General features: G+C 42.5%; 1 protein-coding gene across 2 annotated transcripts in view; it reads right to left on the reverse strand.

The window, feature by feature from the left end:
- Nucleotides 1–3,185: 3,185 nt before the first annotated feature.
- Nucleotides 3,186–16,830, reverse strand: part of ccser1 (coiled-coil serine-rich protein 1) — a 108,774-nt gene continuing 95,129 nt past the window's right edge. The window contains exon 11 of one of the 2 annotated variants that reach the window (XM_019887549.1): nt 3,186–7,444. In XM_019887549.1, coding sequence (XP_019743108.1) covers nt 6,794–7,444 — 651 coding nt within the window. In that variant the 3' untranslated portion in view covers nt 3,186–6,793. The remainder of the gene's footprint in view (nt 7,445–16,830) is intronic. The other variant, XM_019887550.1, reaches the window with a different exon arrangement.

Below are 16,830 nucleotides of genomic sequence, written 5' to 3' on the forward strand. Positions count from 1 at the left end.
GTCTAAAAATGCCAGCCAAAACGTGTGATGTGTTCATGTGAAGTGAGGGATGACAGCAGGGAGAGGGCACCAACATGGCAACCCACACATCATTTATATACATCGACAGTACACGGAGCGAGGAAAGGGACCGAGCAAAAGTCCACCTCCTCCGAAAAAGATTGATATTGTATTGTCATTTCCCATTTGTACCACAAGAAGGCTCCTTTTGTCTCAGTGAAGCTCCACAATTCACTTCAACAAAACTGCTTAGCAACAAGATGCCACTAGATGGCGCAAAAACAGTGAATGGGGATTTTTTTTTCAGTGAACAACAGAGGATACTGTACCGTTTGACAAGAAATACAATATACACACTGTATACATTTTATGTAGAGAGATAGGTACACAATCACAGAGAGAGAGAGAGCGAGAGAGAGAGAGAGAGAGAGAGAGAGAGAGAGAGAGAGAGAGAGAGAGAGAGAGAAATAAACACACACACACACGTATATTTTTAAACAGTACATAAAAGTTTTCTAAAACAAAATGCAGGTGTTATGGTCAACAAAAGGGACAAATGGAGGAATAATGACATGATATGAATGGCAAGGGGAAAAAGGAAAAGGAGCTAAAACATCCACAGTGATTTAGAGAAATGCACCAGTGACAGCGTGTGTGGGCGTATGTGTGTGTGACAAACGCACAGGCATACACAGTGCTCAGGTGTCACAGTGACACAACTGGTTAGGATTGCAGCCAGTTTGAGAAATCAAGCGGAAAGGAGAGGCAAATAAATGAAAGTTGTGATGCATGCACATACACGTACACACACACACACACGCACATACACACACTACCCTTCATGCCTTGGGGAATGCACGCTTGTCATCGCACACAAGACGAAAGACTGAGGCGCTATTCGGACCAAGAAGTCTGGCAAGTTCAGACAAACGTATTGGTCCTTCAAAAACAAGTCAAGGATTTTATTGTATTTTTGATGTGTGTGTGTGTGTGTGTGTGTGTGTATAGTCGAATTAACACAAGCATTATTTTTAATGCAGATTAAAGTACGACCCTTATTTGGAAAGCCCTGTACTTGGGGGATTCCGGTCGCGATGCAACAGTCGCCATCCACATTTGAATTTTCCTCGAAAAATGCACTGCCCTCTATCGACACAACGTTTAAAGAGCAGAAAGCTACAATGGAGGAGCCGTTTGGAGTGTGAAGCGCCATCACCAGCTCTTCCCTTCTTCGAGTGGGGAACACACTTGAGAGACTGCTGGTTGCTCCAGCTGTAAGGGCTCTGCATGGGCACTCCCAGACCTCTTTAACAGCCAAGATTTGACCGGATGAATATTTGTGTTTTATTTTAGTTGTATTAATCTTGAATTTCTTTAATTGTGTGATCAATATAAAATAGCCACCATCCATTGATTATCCAACCCCAGGTGTTTTGGGGCAGTAATATGTATTTTATACATGAAAAGATACAATTTTACTGACAACTTCCATTCGTTTTAATGAAAAGTATTTCAGCACACGCTCTATAAAGCAGGAATGACCAAACTTTTTAACCGAAGATCTACTCTTTTCGACAACCTCCCGCGATCGACCCGTTACACACGCATGCCATGATGAACAAAGCCATAGCTGCCGCTAAAATAAACGAAACAGAAATAGAAAGTTGACACAAGAGTTGATGAGTTTATGAAAAGGATTTCCTGCTTACCTTAGTGGGCGACCTGACGCGGAGCCACGCGACGCGCTTTTGCAGCCTGTTAATTATCGTAGCTCACGCATACCGTTTTAAAATGCTCTCCCGGCTCTCCAGATTGCCATTCTTTGCGAGTGCCATCGATGGATTGTACAATAAACGAAGTTTGACTGATAACAATCATAAAAAATAATAATAATAAAGCTACATCGCAAAAACTCCGACCCGCAAGCTGCAATTGCAGACTTCTGAACGCTAACAACTTCCGGTGACGGACGTCACGCACCACCGTAGGTTAAAGGTGACCTGCTTTATTTTTTATTTTTTTTAAATACTTTTTGTGAAAGTGAGACTGATAGGATGATTAGAATGTAATGTGCATTAACACAAAAAAATATATTACTAACATGCGTAGAGACACACAAATGTTAGTTTGTCTCCCGCCCCCGCACTCCTCCCGATCGATTTGGGACCAGTCCGCGAGCTACCGGCCGATCGAGACGGCGTCATGGAAATATATTAAAAAAGATACAAATGACCTCTACCCGCGATGTAAAATTTTGTTCACAGCTCTGGAACTATTATTTTTTTCCAAAAATTGCTTATAATTCAGATACTGGTTTCCTCCATAACATGCCAGAAAATAGTGGAAAATGACCCTTTACTTCAAAGTAAAAGCAGGTGCTTGCAAATGTCTCATTTTGATGAAACACAAAAGATAATCAGTCTGCTTTCATGAAGGACTAGTGGAAATCAGAGAAGACGCAAACCAAAACATTGTGAGGTCCGGGCTATTGCCCTTTGGAACACCTTGCAAACAGACACCTCCAAATTTTAATTAATGGTCCTGGCTCACAACGTTTAATCTGTTCGCAAAATAGCTGCTGATTAAACTGATGATCAATTAGTTATTGATGAATCACCTGTCACGTGAATGGCCATGTTTACAATGTACCCTATGTCTGAAAAGATGAACACATTTTATTGCTTGGGTGGGTGTGGAAATTTGCACACGTGCGTGTGTGAATGGTCCAAAATATTTTAGTGAGTATCAATATGATTGGAGAGGCTTTTTTTTTTTTTTACACTGTATGTGAGTAGACAAATCATTTTTTACATGCATGTACTAATGGGTGAATGTTTCCAACATGAATTTGTGTATACCATAGGTGTGAATTGACAGACAGTTGTTTACAGGTGTACGTGAAAGGAGAGTCGTTATCAGGTGCACCCAAAGAAGTTTCCGACTGCTGCATGACGACATAGCGGCAGACAGGTCGGACGCAGTAAAATTAATCCCGCCGTCCAACTCGTCTGGACTGACGCTTCAAGGTTCTTCAAGTGAATCACATTTATTGATGGGCCGTCATAGCAAGTAACATGATGGAAAAATGACTCACCACCCCCCAAAACACAACGGCCCAAAAAAACACGAAAAACAGCATGCGAGCATCAAAGTCAAACCAGTTCAAGTGTTTTTTTTTTAAATTGATTTAATGGCTTTAAATATGAATAAGAACAGAGACAGTGAAGCAAAAATCCTGTGATAAAATATTGATGGTGCCAAAAACGAGCCCCAAAATACACCATAACTAATTAAACCTGATCATTCTGTTGGAAATCAGCATTGTATTAAACAGACGTGTATGTATCATATATGTTTGGTCAAAGATATATCAATAAATGACCCCCAATTCAACCTTGACTGGAATGAAGCAGCTTATTTAAACATACAACAAAAGGTTTGGAAATAGGCCTTTTTCACAATGCTTCTTTCCTTTATCATTGGAAAGCCATTTCAAATGTTGAGAATGGCATGCTGGTCACACACTTTTTTTTTTTTTTTTGTGGAATGGCATTTGTGCTGCCCAACCCACGGCTCCTTCGAAGAAAAAAAATAAAATAAATAAAAATCCCTTAGAAATGATGCAGTGTGTGACCAGCAGGACATACAGTACTCTATTGCAAAATTATGATTGTAAAGCATGTTTCCTTCACTTTAAAGCAATAATCCGTTTGCAAGTAACCCACGTTTGTGGCGTGAGGAGTTCAAGCTCCTCGTCCCACAGCAGTGTGCGACCATCATCGCGTACTCATTTGTCTTGCTGCACCATTGTAAACGAAAATGTATTTTCCCTTTGAAATGGTGGCCCGTTTGTCACAAAAGGCTTTGGAGGATGCAAATGCCATCTCGCAACAGTGTGTGATTAGCATCGCACGCTAAATTGCGCTTGCTCAGCCCACAAAATGAAGGGTTTCACACAAACAGGGCATTGGCTCAAAAGGGAAGTCAACAGTCTTTTCAACAACAATATTTACAGGAAAGAAGCATTGCGTGAAAATCGTCAAAAAACACTTTTCCAAACTTTTTAGCTTGATGTCTTTTTTTCCCCCATGAGGTTTTTTTTAGGTCGCACTGAGCTAAAGTGCAAAGGCCTTCAGAAGTGCGTGTACGTACATGCTATCACGATTAGGATCTGGAACGATTGTTGTTGTTGTTTTGTTTGTTTTTTTTTTTTTTAATGGCCACGTCTACTCTAACTGGCCTGTTGACAGGCAAGTTTGTTCACACCTTCTCATAAGAATCATATATACAGGTCGGGTCATTTACAATCCAAAAAGTGATTCCAGAACAAAAACAAAACATTTCATCAGCAACATTTTAAAAAGCTAAAACGATATCTTGGTTTTTTTCCATTCCTTCATGATAGCATCATCATAGTTATTCATGTCCTTTCCACTGCGTGATTGTTCTTCATGTTTTCTATGGTGGTAAACATAAATAAGGCAATAATAAAAAATAAAAATAATATTCCCACCATTCGAAATATAGCTTTTTGAGTCTTCAATGAGATGGAATGTCAGTACCGTAGGTTGAAAGAAAGCGGAGTGTGATAAACAGGATTGAGGTGAATGAAGTCAGAGAAGGACTTGAAGGGAAAGAAAAATGGCGGGGTTCTGGCATCCAGCAGCAATAAATACGCGGTTGAGCCAAAATGGCGGTGTCGTGCATAACCTTTTACTCAGACTCTTAATGTAAAAATGGATCCATACTAACGAGGTTTGAAGTTGGAGACAAAACAATTGGACGCCGCCTCTTTCAGAAACCAGATTAGCGTTTGTTGTATTGGAAAAGCACAAAAATTGTCCAGTGTGTCCAATTTGGAAGCACTTTTCCCATACAACTGGAACCTTCCCCCGTCAAACTGTTGACATCATCAAATCTTCAACTCACTCAACATGGTTGTAATCTGACCAGAAAAATGGGTGTACATTTAAAAAAAAAAAAAAAAAAACTTTGCCAGCAATTAGATGTTTCCGCTTGAATTCAAAATCTACAAACTTTCTGGCAGGCTTGAAGTCTCTGCTTGAATTTCAATTTAAGTCGATCACACCAATGAAGTGATACATGGAAAGTTTTTCGACGGTTTTCAGTTTTGAAAGCTTTGATGTACAGTATGTGTGTCTTTCTGTCAATGTTTTGACATTTTGGCAACAAAAGTCAGGACTTTTGTTGCCAAAATTTTAGATGGATCAACTTATTTGCTGGTTAAAGACAGCCCCAAAACTGTGTAAATTACCCTTTTGGTGTCTATGAATGTTTTTTAAAATATTTTGGCCTCAAACGAAGAACTAGAAACTACAACGACACGATTCTGGAATTATTTTGGAGTTTATGGATTTTAAAAGCAGGCGTGGGGAACCCATCCATCCACTTTCCATCATGCCTATTCTCATTCGGGTTGCAGACAGTGGAGCCAAAGACGCGATTTACACTGTGGACTGATTGCCAGCCAATCACAGGGTACTTAAGTGTATAGACAAACAATCACCATTCAATCAATGATTTCGGATCTGAACATAACATGCGTGTTCTTTTGGCACGGGGGGTTAAATCGAGTCACGTGCAACTTCCACACAGGAGGGATTAAAATCCAGAACCTCAGAACTGTGAGGTCGATATGATAACCTTTATACCACCATGCTGCCCATTGATTAAAAATCAAGAGCAACATTACAAAAATAACAACAAAATCCTTCAATGTATGAGTTTAGAATTTTCCAATATAATTTTTCAAATCTTGTTTCTACATGAGTGCTGCTGTAATAAATTATAAAGTGGACTTTTACAAATGCGCTCACCAGCCGTATACGTTAAGTTCCCTTCTTGAAAAACTTAGCGGCAGACTTCGCTAAGTCTTCTTAGTTAAGCTAACTTAGTTAAGACTTCGGACGCTCACCTGTTAAGTGTCCCTTTAAGCGTCAGCACCCCGCACACACTGGACGGAAGAAACAAAAGGCGGAAGGAAGGATGGATGGATGAATGGAGGGAGGGAGGGAGGGAGGGAGGATGTGCAGGAACTGATGCGTTCATTTTGGCAACGTGAGACAACGGCATCGGCGAGCATCCCTGCAAAGCACGGTTGACAGTCAGTCCCCATTGCGTTCAGCAGCAACAACAAAAAAAAACCACACAAAAAAGCTTCAAATAAATTAAAAGTATGAAAAGAAAATAATTACATTCAAAAATAACAAACACCATTTCTCGGTTGAGGTTCATCCTGTTTCCTTTTAGCCATCCATGAGCATATCTGGATGGTTGTGTGTGCGCGCAGGTGTGTACTTTGTAGTGCATGCACGTGGGTGTAAGCACAACTAAACTGTTGGCATGACACCACGTGGGAGCTTCGACATTTGGTGTGTGTGTGTGTGTGTGTGTGTGTGTGTGTGTGTGTGTGTGTGTGTGTGTGTGTGTGTGTGTGTGTGTGTGTGTGTGAAAAAAAATTCAGAGAGGGCTCATGCAGGCCTGAAGCCTGGTTGTGTTCAGGTGAATTTCACCAGTGTTTCTTGTTTTCTCTTGTGATTGCCTTTCTATGTGTGTGTGTGTTTGGGGGGGGGTCAATGTTTTTTTTCGTCGCATTTTGTTTCTTTTTTACTTTGTGAGATGAGTAAAGAAATCGGTGTTATGTGTCGTGTGCGTGAACAAAAGTGAAGTCAGTGAAGATCCGCCCACGAGAGTTGCGTGGAACATTCCGTTCAATTGGTGCACCGTTTCTTTTGCGACTTTGGAAAAGAGCAAACAAAATGTCCGCTCGCGATCAAGTGTCTCTCTGCGTGAGCGCCTGGAGGTCGGCGGTGTGCAGAGAGTGCTGGAGGAAGACGTTTTTACGAGAGTAGCTGTGCAGGGACAGCGGGCCCCGGGGCGGTTGCCCCAGGCGCCCCGTGAAGGGTGAGGAAGAAGAAGAGGAAGAGGAGGAGGTGGAGGTTGGGTTGGGAGGGGACGGGAGGCCCGACGATGAGATGCTCCCCCTGCTGGCCAGGCTGTGGAGGCTGGAGGAGGAGACGCCCACCGCCCGGGGGATGAGACTGTGGTGGTGAAGCTCCCCTTTGCGGGATGTCAAGCTTCCTCCTAAGGACTCAGAAGAAGATGAGACCCTTTCCGGCTGCTCGCCGGTCAAAGATGGCATTGCGTGGTGAAGGTGAGGCTGGGCAGCAGCGATTAAAGAACGGTGGGCTGTATTCGGTGCGCTGGCAGGTGGGTGGGAGTGATTCTCCTCTGTGGCGGAACCAAGAACTAGCAGGTGATGGGGGTCGTTAGCGAGGTCCCCTGCGAGTGGCGGAGGGGGCGGTGCATCCCCGGCCCACACTGCTCTTCGTTCCTTTGGGGGCAGGCTGCTGTTGCTGCTGCTGCTGCTGCTGCTGCTGCTGCTGCTGCCTGGTCCTGACGACCACCCTGGATGGTTGTTGGCCTGAGACAAACGGCAAAAGAAAAGTGCTGTTACAAAAGAATGTTGCGTCATCATGTCAGATTTCCATCCATGGTCTCCTGCCAAAGATGGCAGCTCCAGTCCTGCTTGTCTCAACATCAAGGCGGCTCGTGATGACAAACAATTACAACTGTTTGCAGTTAAATTGAAAAGGGGCTTAAAAAGAAAAAAACTTGAGTAATCAACCACATGCTGCTTCACCATGTCACAGATTCCCACACAAAGTCTCCTGACTAACACGGCAGCTGGTGTCCCACTTCCACCAAAATAGAGCAACCTTGAGTTGGCACACATGCGGTATCATAAATGGTCTTCAGCCACCCCCCCCCAAAAAAAATAACAACATCAACGTACAATTTTTATGTCTTCCTCTCGAGCGCGTGATGAGTTAAGGTGTTTCCACCGGGGTGGGATAAGCGAGCGAGCGACTCCCGAAGAGAGGCGCTGCAATTAGAGCGAGAGGGAGCGCGCTCGCGTGTTTGCTGTCGACTGTTAATTGGGTGACATTTTGAGAACCAGAGCTCTGTGGGCTCCTGCAGCTTGTTCTAATTGTTTCTAAACCAAGCGGAACCCTGCTCACTGAAGAACACACACTTGCAGTCGCGCGAGCGCAGGCACACATGAACTCGGCGAGACAAGCAGGCCACAAGGTTCGCACGAAGCCGCAAAGCGCCGCCATCAAAGGGGCTCCCTGGACGCGGCGGAGAGGATGGCAAATAAAGCTGGATGGCAGAAACAGAAGCCACCTGTTCTCCTTTCACACGCCACTGAGCGCCTCCCCCTTATGAAGCGCAGCTCTTCACGGCCACCCTCCCTCTCTCCTCCCTCGCACGCCGCTCTGCAAAAATTCCAATCTAACCGTGATTCAGGACAGTTTATGTGGCCAAATGCGTTTGAGGTATGAGATCCATGATATAATATCAACAAACTCTTGTTACAGGCCAAATAAATGGCAAATAACCCTTTTAATTTACACAAAAATTCTGAATAACATTTCTCACTGCAGTAATTTCAGTAAGTTAACCCCCAAAAAAAATTAGTGTGATGATGTCAGAGGAGATGAACCTTAAGCTTAATGGGATCTGGAAAGTTGTTTTTTTTTTTTTTTTTTGCTTAAGGCTGAATCCCCATTTTTGCCTTATTTCATGAGTGGAGAGGTCAAAGGTCATCAGCTTTTAAATGGTTAATAGCTCACATGATGTCTTTACTTACAATTAGAAATGACTTTACAGTGGTCTTTCAACAGTTCCATAAAATATGGGGCAGTATCATTTTCCTCCGATCCTGCTTGCTGTTGCTGCTAAATTTTAAACGTGGGTTTTTTTTTTCTTCAAAATGAGGGAAGTCATGCTTGAAAGATTAAAATTGTGGTAACCTTGTCAATTTTTAAGGAATGTATTGAAGCATGGACCATTTAGCCAGAGCAAGTTACATTGAACTACAGCTTCACACCTAAATCAGACTGGGTCACGTTAAACCTCATATTGTATATATACGTATGTATATATAAGGACACTTTGATTCTCGCCTCTTTCATCTCAAACTGCTTTAAACAACAAAGCGTGTGAGGGAAAAGTGAACGACTGTCCGTGTTTTATGTTATGTGTTGTGTTTATTATTTTACTTAATGTTAACTGTTTTGTTAAGCGCTTTGTCACAGCTGCAGCTGTTGTGAAAGCGCTATATAAACCAGGATGTATTATATTGTATTGTCTTGTATATTATATTGTGGCGCTTATGGAAATAATGGAGCTTTCCAGCGAGACGGAAACTCTTTCCTTCAAGTGACCGCGGACTACTCCGTTACTTGAGTGGCTCCCTCCATTTCTTTTGATGTCCATTACCTGCTACACGGTAAAAAAACAAAGGCACTTTGGAGTGGTTATTGAGCGTCTGGTGCTTGCTAATGCGTCCTGATGAGCGGACGCACGCAGCAAGATTTCCCTCTGACTTATTTGTCTCGTTAAGACGAGTGCAGCTCAATCCTTCATGAGTGGGAGAGGCGGGTGGGGCATACTGAAACCCCACGAGGGAACTGTGACAGCGCTGTGCTCCTGGTTTTGGCGGGATGGCTGACTGAGGGACTAAATCTGAACAAAGCAACTGTTCGAGTTACAGAAGTTGTTTTTGTTTTATTTCCGAGTTCTACAAAGCATCACAGCAAAATCCTAATGCATTGTCAAGACCTATAAACTAGCATGACTTTAGTACGCAATGTGACGTAAAGTGAGCCTGACTATTATTTTTTGGTTTCATTTTTTTCTGAAAATTCAACAAGACACAGCAACAACCAGCATTATCATGCACCATCTTGACTACAGCCAAAAAGAATTGAGGTATTACGTGAGCATGTGATGTGGCAGGCCAACTTTTATTTGTATTTCTAGCATGCTTCGACTAAAGACAGATTTATACAATGTTATGGAAAGAAAAAATTGTGTTCCTAATCTCGAAAGTTAAAGTTGTGGTATCGCTGTGTGTGTGTGTGTGTGTGTGTGTGTGTGTGTGTGTGTGTGTGTGTGTGTGTAATAGCCGGCAACAGATGGAGACAAAGCAAAAGGTCAAGCGCAATGAAAAGAGAGGCGTAAACAAATGGAGTCAAAGGATGGCGGGGACAGGAGAGGGATGACAGATTGGCAAGAACGTGATCAAAGACGTAGATAAAACGCGACGAGAGCAACAGACGGTGGGGGGAGGAAAAAAAAAAAAACAGAACTGATTTACAAACTCAGGTGTCCTCTCCCCAAGTACGCGCCTCTCAAATATTGATGCCGTGTGAGTGTCCACAAGTAGGACTGGAATAAATCACAGTGATGTTTACTTAGGGTGCAAATGGACAAGGGCTCCTCAAGACTCTCAAGAACCTTCCATCACACACCACTTGTAATGACTTTCAAACAAAATACACACACACACACACACACACACACACACACACACACACACACACACACACACACACACACACACACAGTATGCGGTATGCGACACACCGGGGGGAAACAGTGGAAGCACAACACCGGTGTCATCAATCACACACCAGGACTCAATACCCCATGGAGGCACAGAATCGTAATGAGGTCCAAAAAACGCATTGGACACCAAAAAGTTAAGAGTCCTCACGGAGATAAAAAGGGAAAAGTTGATTCGAATACTATCTTTTTTTTTTTTTTTCCATTTAACTGTTGCCTTCATGATAGAAGTTTTCATCAAACAACTTTTGATATACCGCAGTAGAAACGCTCCAAACCCTTTTGATGATGTTTCAGTCATTGAGCGAGTCAACACAGATGAATCAATTATTGTTGTTTTTCCATTTGAACGAGATGAGAAAATCTCTCTGAATGTTCTGAACTTTCTGTTTCTAAGCCATACTGCAGGAAAAATAATGCTGCAGTTGTTCTTCCTTGGTAGACAGCACTTGAGATGGTTACAGCGCAGGCACGATGACTCTTATTGATATTTCAACGGTCGATGCTATCCTCCTTTGTTTCTCTTGTCATTTCTAAAATTGTATTTTAAAATTCTCTTGTCCTGCATTCCTGGCCCCCTTACTTGGGTTCCAACCACACTAACCCTGACAGTGCTAACAGAGTAAAGAAAAACAAAGAACATGGCCTGGAACAGTCGGTGAACACCTGCAGACATTCAGGACATCTCCCACATCTATTTTCTCCCAAACAATCAAATAAAGGCTGAGAATGCGAGCGTGCCGGCTGTCTCAAGGCCATAACACACACGCTCTTTCAACTCGCTGGTTTACCTCAGTAAACACCCCCTTTTGGAACAGCCGGTGGCAACGTCCTCCCCGTTGCCATCCTGCTTTTCACATATCGCGGAAAGCTCTTGTATTGTGTAATCATTCAGTTTTTGGTCACTCTATTTCTCTCACGGCGGAAACGCGTACAAATACAAATTCAAGTTTAAGTTCTTCTGGTGCGGCATTAATTTGGACCACGCCATAGCCGTACGTTATTTGCCAATCTGTGTTATTGTCGTGGTAAAGTCACTATTTGAGAAAAGTAATAGTAGCTAGCTGCGGACTGGTTAGCTGCTAGCTTGCCCCTCGTAACCCACCGCTTGGTGCTATTTGACAAAGACCAAGGCTGCATTGTTAGCTAGCTACAGCCAGCTAGCTACAGACTAGGTAGCTGCCCCCACACGTCACCTGTATTCCATGAACGGTTGATTTCATGTTAATATTACGAGTGGTCGTCAGTTTACAAGCACTGACATTATTTCAAAGCAACGGTGTGCGTAATTAGTTTGCGCAGTGGCGTGGAAAGGAACCAGTTACCGCCAATGTTTTTCGTAGAAATGTTGACAGTAATTAGGATTTAACGAATGCAGTTGCATATGTTAGCGATAGATGACATACATTCAGGTTGAGTGAAAACAAAAAGAACCCCCATCTTGAACCGCTAAGAATATTAAAGCTTTAACGTTGGCAACCGTCTGACTTGGGAACCGTCTGACTTGAACTCAATTTTGCCTAACATGGACTCTTAAATGCTCGAAGTGCTTGATATGTGCATTATTAATCTAATGAGTGAGTGTAAATGCTGTGAAGCGTGTCGGTGTTTGTCTTCTATGAAGATTCAAACGATGACATTATGAATTATAAGCACTTTGAGCGGACCAGTCCATGACACTAGTCTTGCTTTCTGTCTGTAGGCCTCGTGTGTTGTTTTTCTTCTTTCCCCTCCCTTGACCTCTGTTCTTCACACATCTCACACCTCCACCACCGCCCTTCATTTTGACCTGCTTATTTCTTTTTCTTTTCTTTTTCTTCTTCATGGTTGTGTAACGCTGTGCATAAGAATGCCGGCGGCTGCCAGGGCCGAGCAGACCCTGACAGCTGGAGGATTGATGGCAGACTGCTGCAGTCTGGAGACCAAGCACAAGGAAAGGCCACCATGAAGTTTCAGAAAATATGAAATTGACAGGACAGAACAGTGATCTAGTGGCGACCATGTCGGCAAGTTTTGGGCTCTAATTGCGAGTCGCGTGGGTTTGCCCCAGGTACTCTGACTTCCTCTCACATTTCAAGAATAATAATAAACGGGTAAGTTAGGTTCACTGGAGACTCTCAATTGTCCATTTGTGTGCATGTTTATTTGTCTCTACAGAATGTTCCCTGCATTGGCTGGTGACCAGTCCAGGGTGCATCCGACTTGTCGCCCAAAGTCAGTTGGGACCCTCATAATTAGGGCTGGGCGATATATCATTAAGGGGTCGATATCTAGATAGGAACAATATCAGTCAACTATATAGACCAGGGCTGTCAAACATACGGCCCGCGGGCCGGAACCGGCCCGCAAGTAGGTTCAATCAGGCCCGAAGGATAATGTAAAAGTGAAAAAAATGCATTAAAGACACAGAATTAATATTTTTAATCAGGTGCAATTCATTGAGTATCCGCAAGGGGACACTGTTTTGATCAGAGAAGAAGACAACAGCAGCCTCAGTCTGTCACTGAGACAGACCCATGACAGCAGACGCTACTATATTTTTCAATACCAATTACTTGTTAAAGTTTGTACAATCAGTGGGATCAGTTGCAATGCATATATGTGAATGATAAAAGTAAATTGCACATTTGTCGAAGGAAATGTAAGGTGCTTCATGAAATGTTTTGTAAAAGATATGTTCATTAAATTTCAACATTTTCCTAATGTTCTTGTGCTTCTTTATACCAAAACAAAGGAAAGACATATTGTTTTGGTTATTTATAGCAAAGTATTGTATCATTTTAATGGTCCGGCCCACTTGACATCTACCGAGGCCGTATGTGGCCCACCATGTGAAATGAGTTTGACACCCCTGATATAGACTTTTCAAACTCATGCTGCAACCAACCACATACCTCCATTCAAGTTTGTCATTAATTGCCAGTTATGGCCAGCCAATGACAATCATCTACTTGGTTGCGGGAAAATAAGCAAGCACCCGTAATGACAACAATAGCATTTCCTCTAATGATCACGTTAGTCTGTTCAATCACTTCGCTTCAAACATGGCCGGCAGGGTGATAAAAGCTGGATTCAGCACTGGCCAAGCAGAATATGAAGCGAGTGACGTCTGGCTCATGGGCTAATTCCAGCAAGACAAGAAATAATGGAGAACAGGAGAAGTGTGTGTGTGTGTGTGTGTGTGTGTGTGTCAGTCATTATTATCATTATACATTTTAGTACGAGTGTACACTGCAGTCTGCACATCCACAATAAAGTATTTAAAAAGAAAAAAAAAATGTCACCTTGAACCTAAGGTGGCGTGTGTGTGTGTGTGTGTGTGTGTGTGTGTGTGTGTGTGTGTGTGTGTGTGTGTGTGTGTGTCATTATTATCATTATTATACATTTTAGTACAAGTGTACACTGCAGTCTGCACATCTACAATAAAGTATTTAAAAAGAAAAAAAAATGTCACCTTGAACCTGAGGTAGCGTGTGTGTGTGTGTGTGTGTGTGTGTGTGTGTGTGTGACTGCGGGAGAGCCACGTGATGTCTAGTATGACAACAAGAACAAGAATTGTGTTGTTAGTTGCTGCGGGATGGAAAAAAAAAAGCAAGGTTTTGCAATGTTGACATTGAACCGGTTGATCTCGGGAGACTGGATGCTTGAAAAGTAGATCTTGGGTCAATAAAGATTGAGCGCTCCTGATTTCGAAATGGTGTGATGAAAGTTATTAACACCCGGAAGACACCAAGGAACTCTTTTCAATTGTGGAAAAAAAAATGCATAATGGCTTCTTTACTGCTAAAGCTTCAGTCCGATTAGAGCGTCTTCAGCCGTTGCGTGTGAAGTATTTCACCCCAGGCTTCAGAATCGCCCGATGCAAAATTGAAGGAGTTGGGCCGTGCCAGAGTCACCCCGAGAGCAGGAAATCTTTAAGAGGCTTATCAGGAAGGAGATATGGTAGGGGGGGACTTGGATGCACAAAACCCAACAGGTGCACGGGTGCAATGATGGCGAAAATCAAATCATTGACCACCAGCTTGGGCAAATGTTTCCTGGACATTGCCCAAAGAGAGTGGGATGATGGTGAGAAGAAACGCGAGCAAGTGGATGGTGAAGTACTAGTAGGAGGTGAGGAACGACAAGAGAATATGAAGGACAAAAAGTCAAAGCGGCAAAAAGAGAGAGAGGCTCCAAACGCTTCGATAATACAACAAAAGCGGAAGGGCATGTCGGCTACATGGTCAGATGGAGGAGAACAAAGTGAGCAAGCTGAAAGTTACTGCTAGATGAAAAAGAAAAATAATTAGAAAACCAGAGGATGAAGATAAAAGCAGGCCTCCAATAAATAGCCAACATCAAAATACGCAAAGAAAGGCTCTGTTTAATCTTTTTTTTTTTCTTTTTGGGTACTTTCAGAGTAGAACAAGTATTTTCAAGTAAATTACCCACTTGGCTCAAATCACAAAGAATAAAAATAAGACAAGACGCCGCCGATAATTCCAGAACTGGATGGTCCAGCTCTACATTGCTAAATCCACCGAGGAGGTATCGTTTGACTCAGGGATCGTCATAATAACCATCTAATCAACTGATTAGTTCCGCAGCCCCCCCAAACTCTATTCCGATGTTGTAAACGAGCTCCCCTGCACAGTATTAGAGACGAGCTTCTGTTCGGTGGTCTTTAACAAAGACGAGCGTTCCGGTCGACCTTTGCAGCAGTCGTCCCACAACGTTGTGTGTCCGTGTTTGTGTTTCACGGAGCTACGTAACTTATTGGTTCAGCCCAGCCTACCTTCATTGCTTTACTTTTTCACAAAAGTCCTCTCTATTTCATTTTAAACTTCACTCTGACTTGATCCCCCACTTGAATTTAATTTCACAAAGGGGTATAAACAAAAGGTCCCAAAAATCCGCAACAACCTGCCCCTACAGTTTTTTTGTTGTTGTTGTTGTTTTTTTATAGAACTCACTCTAGTACTTGTATGCCCATGAATGGACATCAGTATATATAATTACACTTTGCAAAGATTCCTTCCCAGCCCTGTAAGAATCTATAAATAGCGTCAAAGAATGAACTCCCATGAGCGTGAACGAAATATTATTGTGCTATAGGATTAGCTGCATGCTGTGGCATTTATTTTTCTGTACTACTATTAGAAAGACATTCTCGTGGAGAAATTGTAAAGATCAGACGAGCACAGTATACGTGTGATTGAAACTGCAGCTGCTGTCACAAACGCAAAACATTGAGCTGCCTCCTGATTCAAAACAAGTCCGGGACATTTTTAGCGACTTGGAATAGAAAGTGACATGCTGTATCCAATAATTGGGGGTACATTTTAGCTCCCGTGAGATCAAAGAGAGTCAGGACGAGATGATTGGATGTCTATGAAAGATTATCCGGTGGTTTGGCATGGTAAGAGTCTCCTTAATCCTCTTGGAATATTTTTAATAATGTGCAATTCATTGCGTATCCGCAAGGGGCACTTTTTTGATCAGAGAAGAAGACAACAGCAGCCTCAGTCTGTCACTGAGACAGACCCATGACAGCAGACGCTATCAATAGCACTCTCACATTTACACATTTAATAGCACTCTCCTTAGTTTGTAAGGTGTAGGCAGGGATTACATTTAGATTTTATATGCACGTGTAAATGCTTTAAAACTTGCTTTCTTTATGAATCTTGTTTAATCTTAAAGTGCATTACTGTATTTTTCAATACCAATTACTTGTTAAAGTTTGTACAATCAGTGGGATCAGTTGCAATGCATATATGTGAATGATAAAAGTAAATTGCACATTTGTCGAAGGAAATGTAAGGTGCTCCCTGAAATGTTTTGTAAAAGATATGTTCATTAAATTTCAACATTTTCCTAATGTTCTTGTGCTTCTTTATACCAAAACAAAGGAAAGACATATTGTTTTGGTTATTTATAGCAAAGTATTGTATCATTTTAATGGTCCGGCCCACTTGACATCTACCGAGGCCGTATGTGGCCCACCATGTGAAATGAGTTTGACACCCCTGATATAGACTTTTCAAACTCATGCTGCAACCAACCACATACCTCCATTCAAGTTTGTCATTAATTGCCAGTTATGGCCAGCCAATGACAATCATCTACTTGGTTGCGGGAAAATAAGCAAGCACCCGTAATGACAACAATAGCATTTCCTCTAATGATCACGTTAGTCTGTTCAATCACTTCGCTTCAAACATGGCCGGCAGGGTGATAAAAGCTGGATTCAGCACTGGCCAAGCAGAATATGAAGCGAGTGACGTCTGGCTCATGGGCTAATTCCAGCAAGACAAGAAATAATGGAGAACAGGAGAAGTGTGTGTGTGTGTGTGTGTGTGTGTGTGTGTGTGTGTGTGTGTGTGTGTGTGTGTGTGTGTTAGTATGTTTAAG

The sequence above is a fragment of the Hippocampus comes genome, unplaced genomic scaffold (assembly GCF_001891065.2).
Source record: "Hippocampus comes isolate QL1 unplaced genomic scaffold, H_comes_QL1_v1.1 scaffold377, whole genome shotgun sequence".
Lineage (NCBI taxonomy): Eukaryota > Metazoa > Chordata > Actinopteri > Syngnathiformes > Syngnathidae > Hippocampus > Hippocampus comes.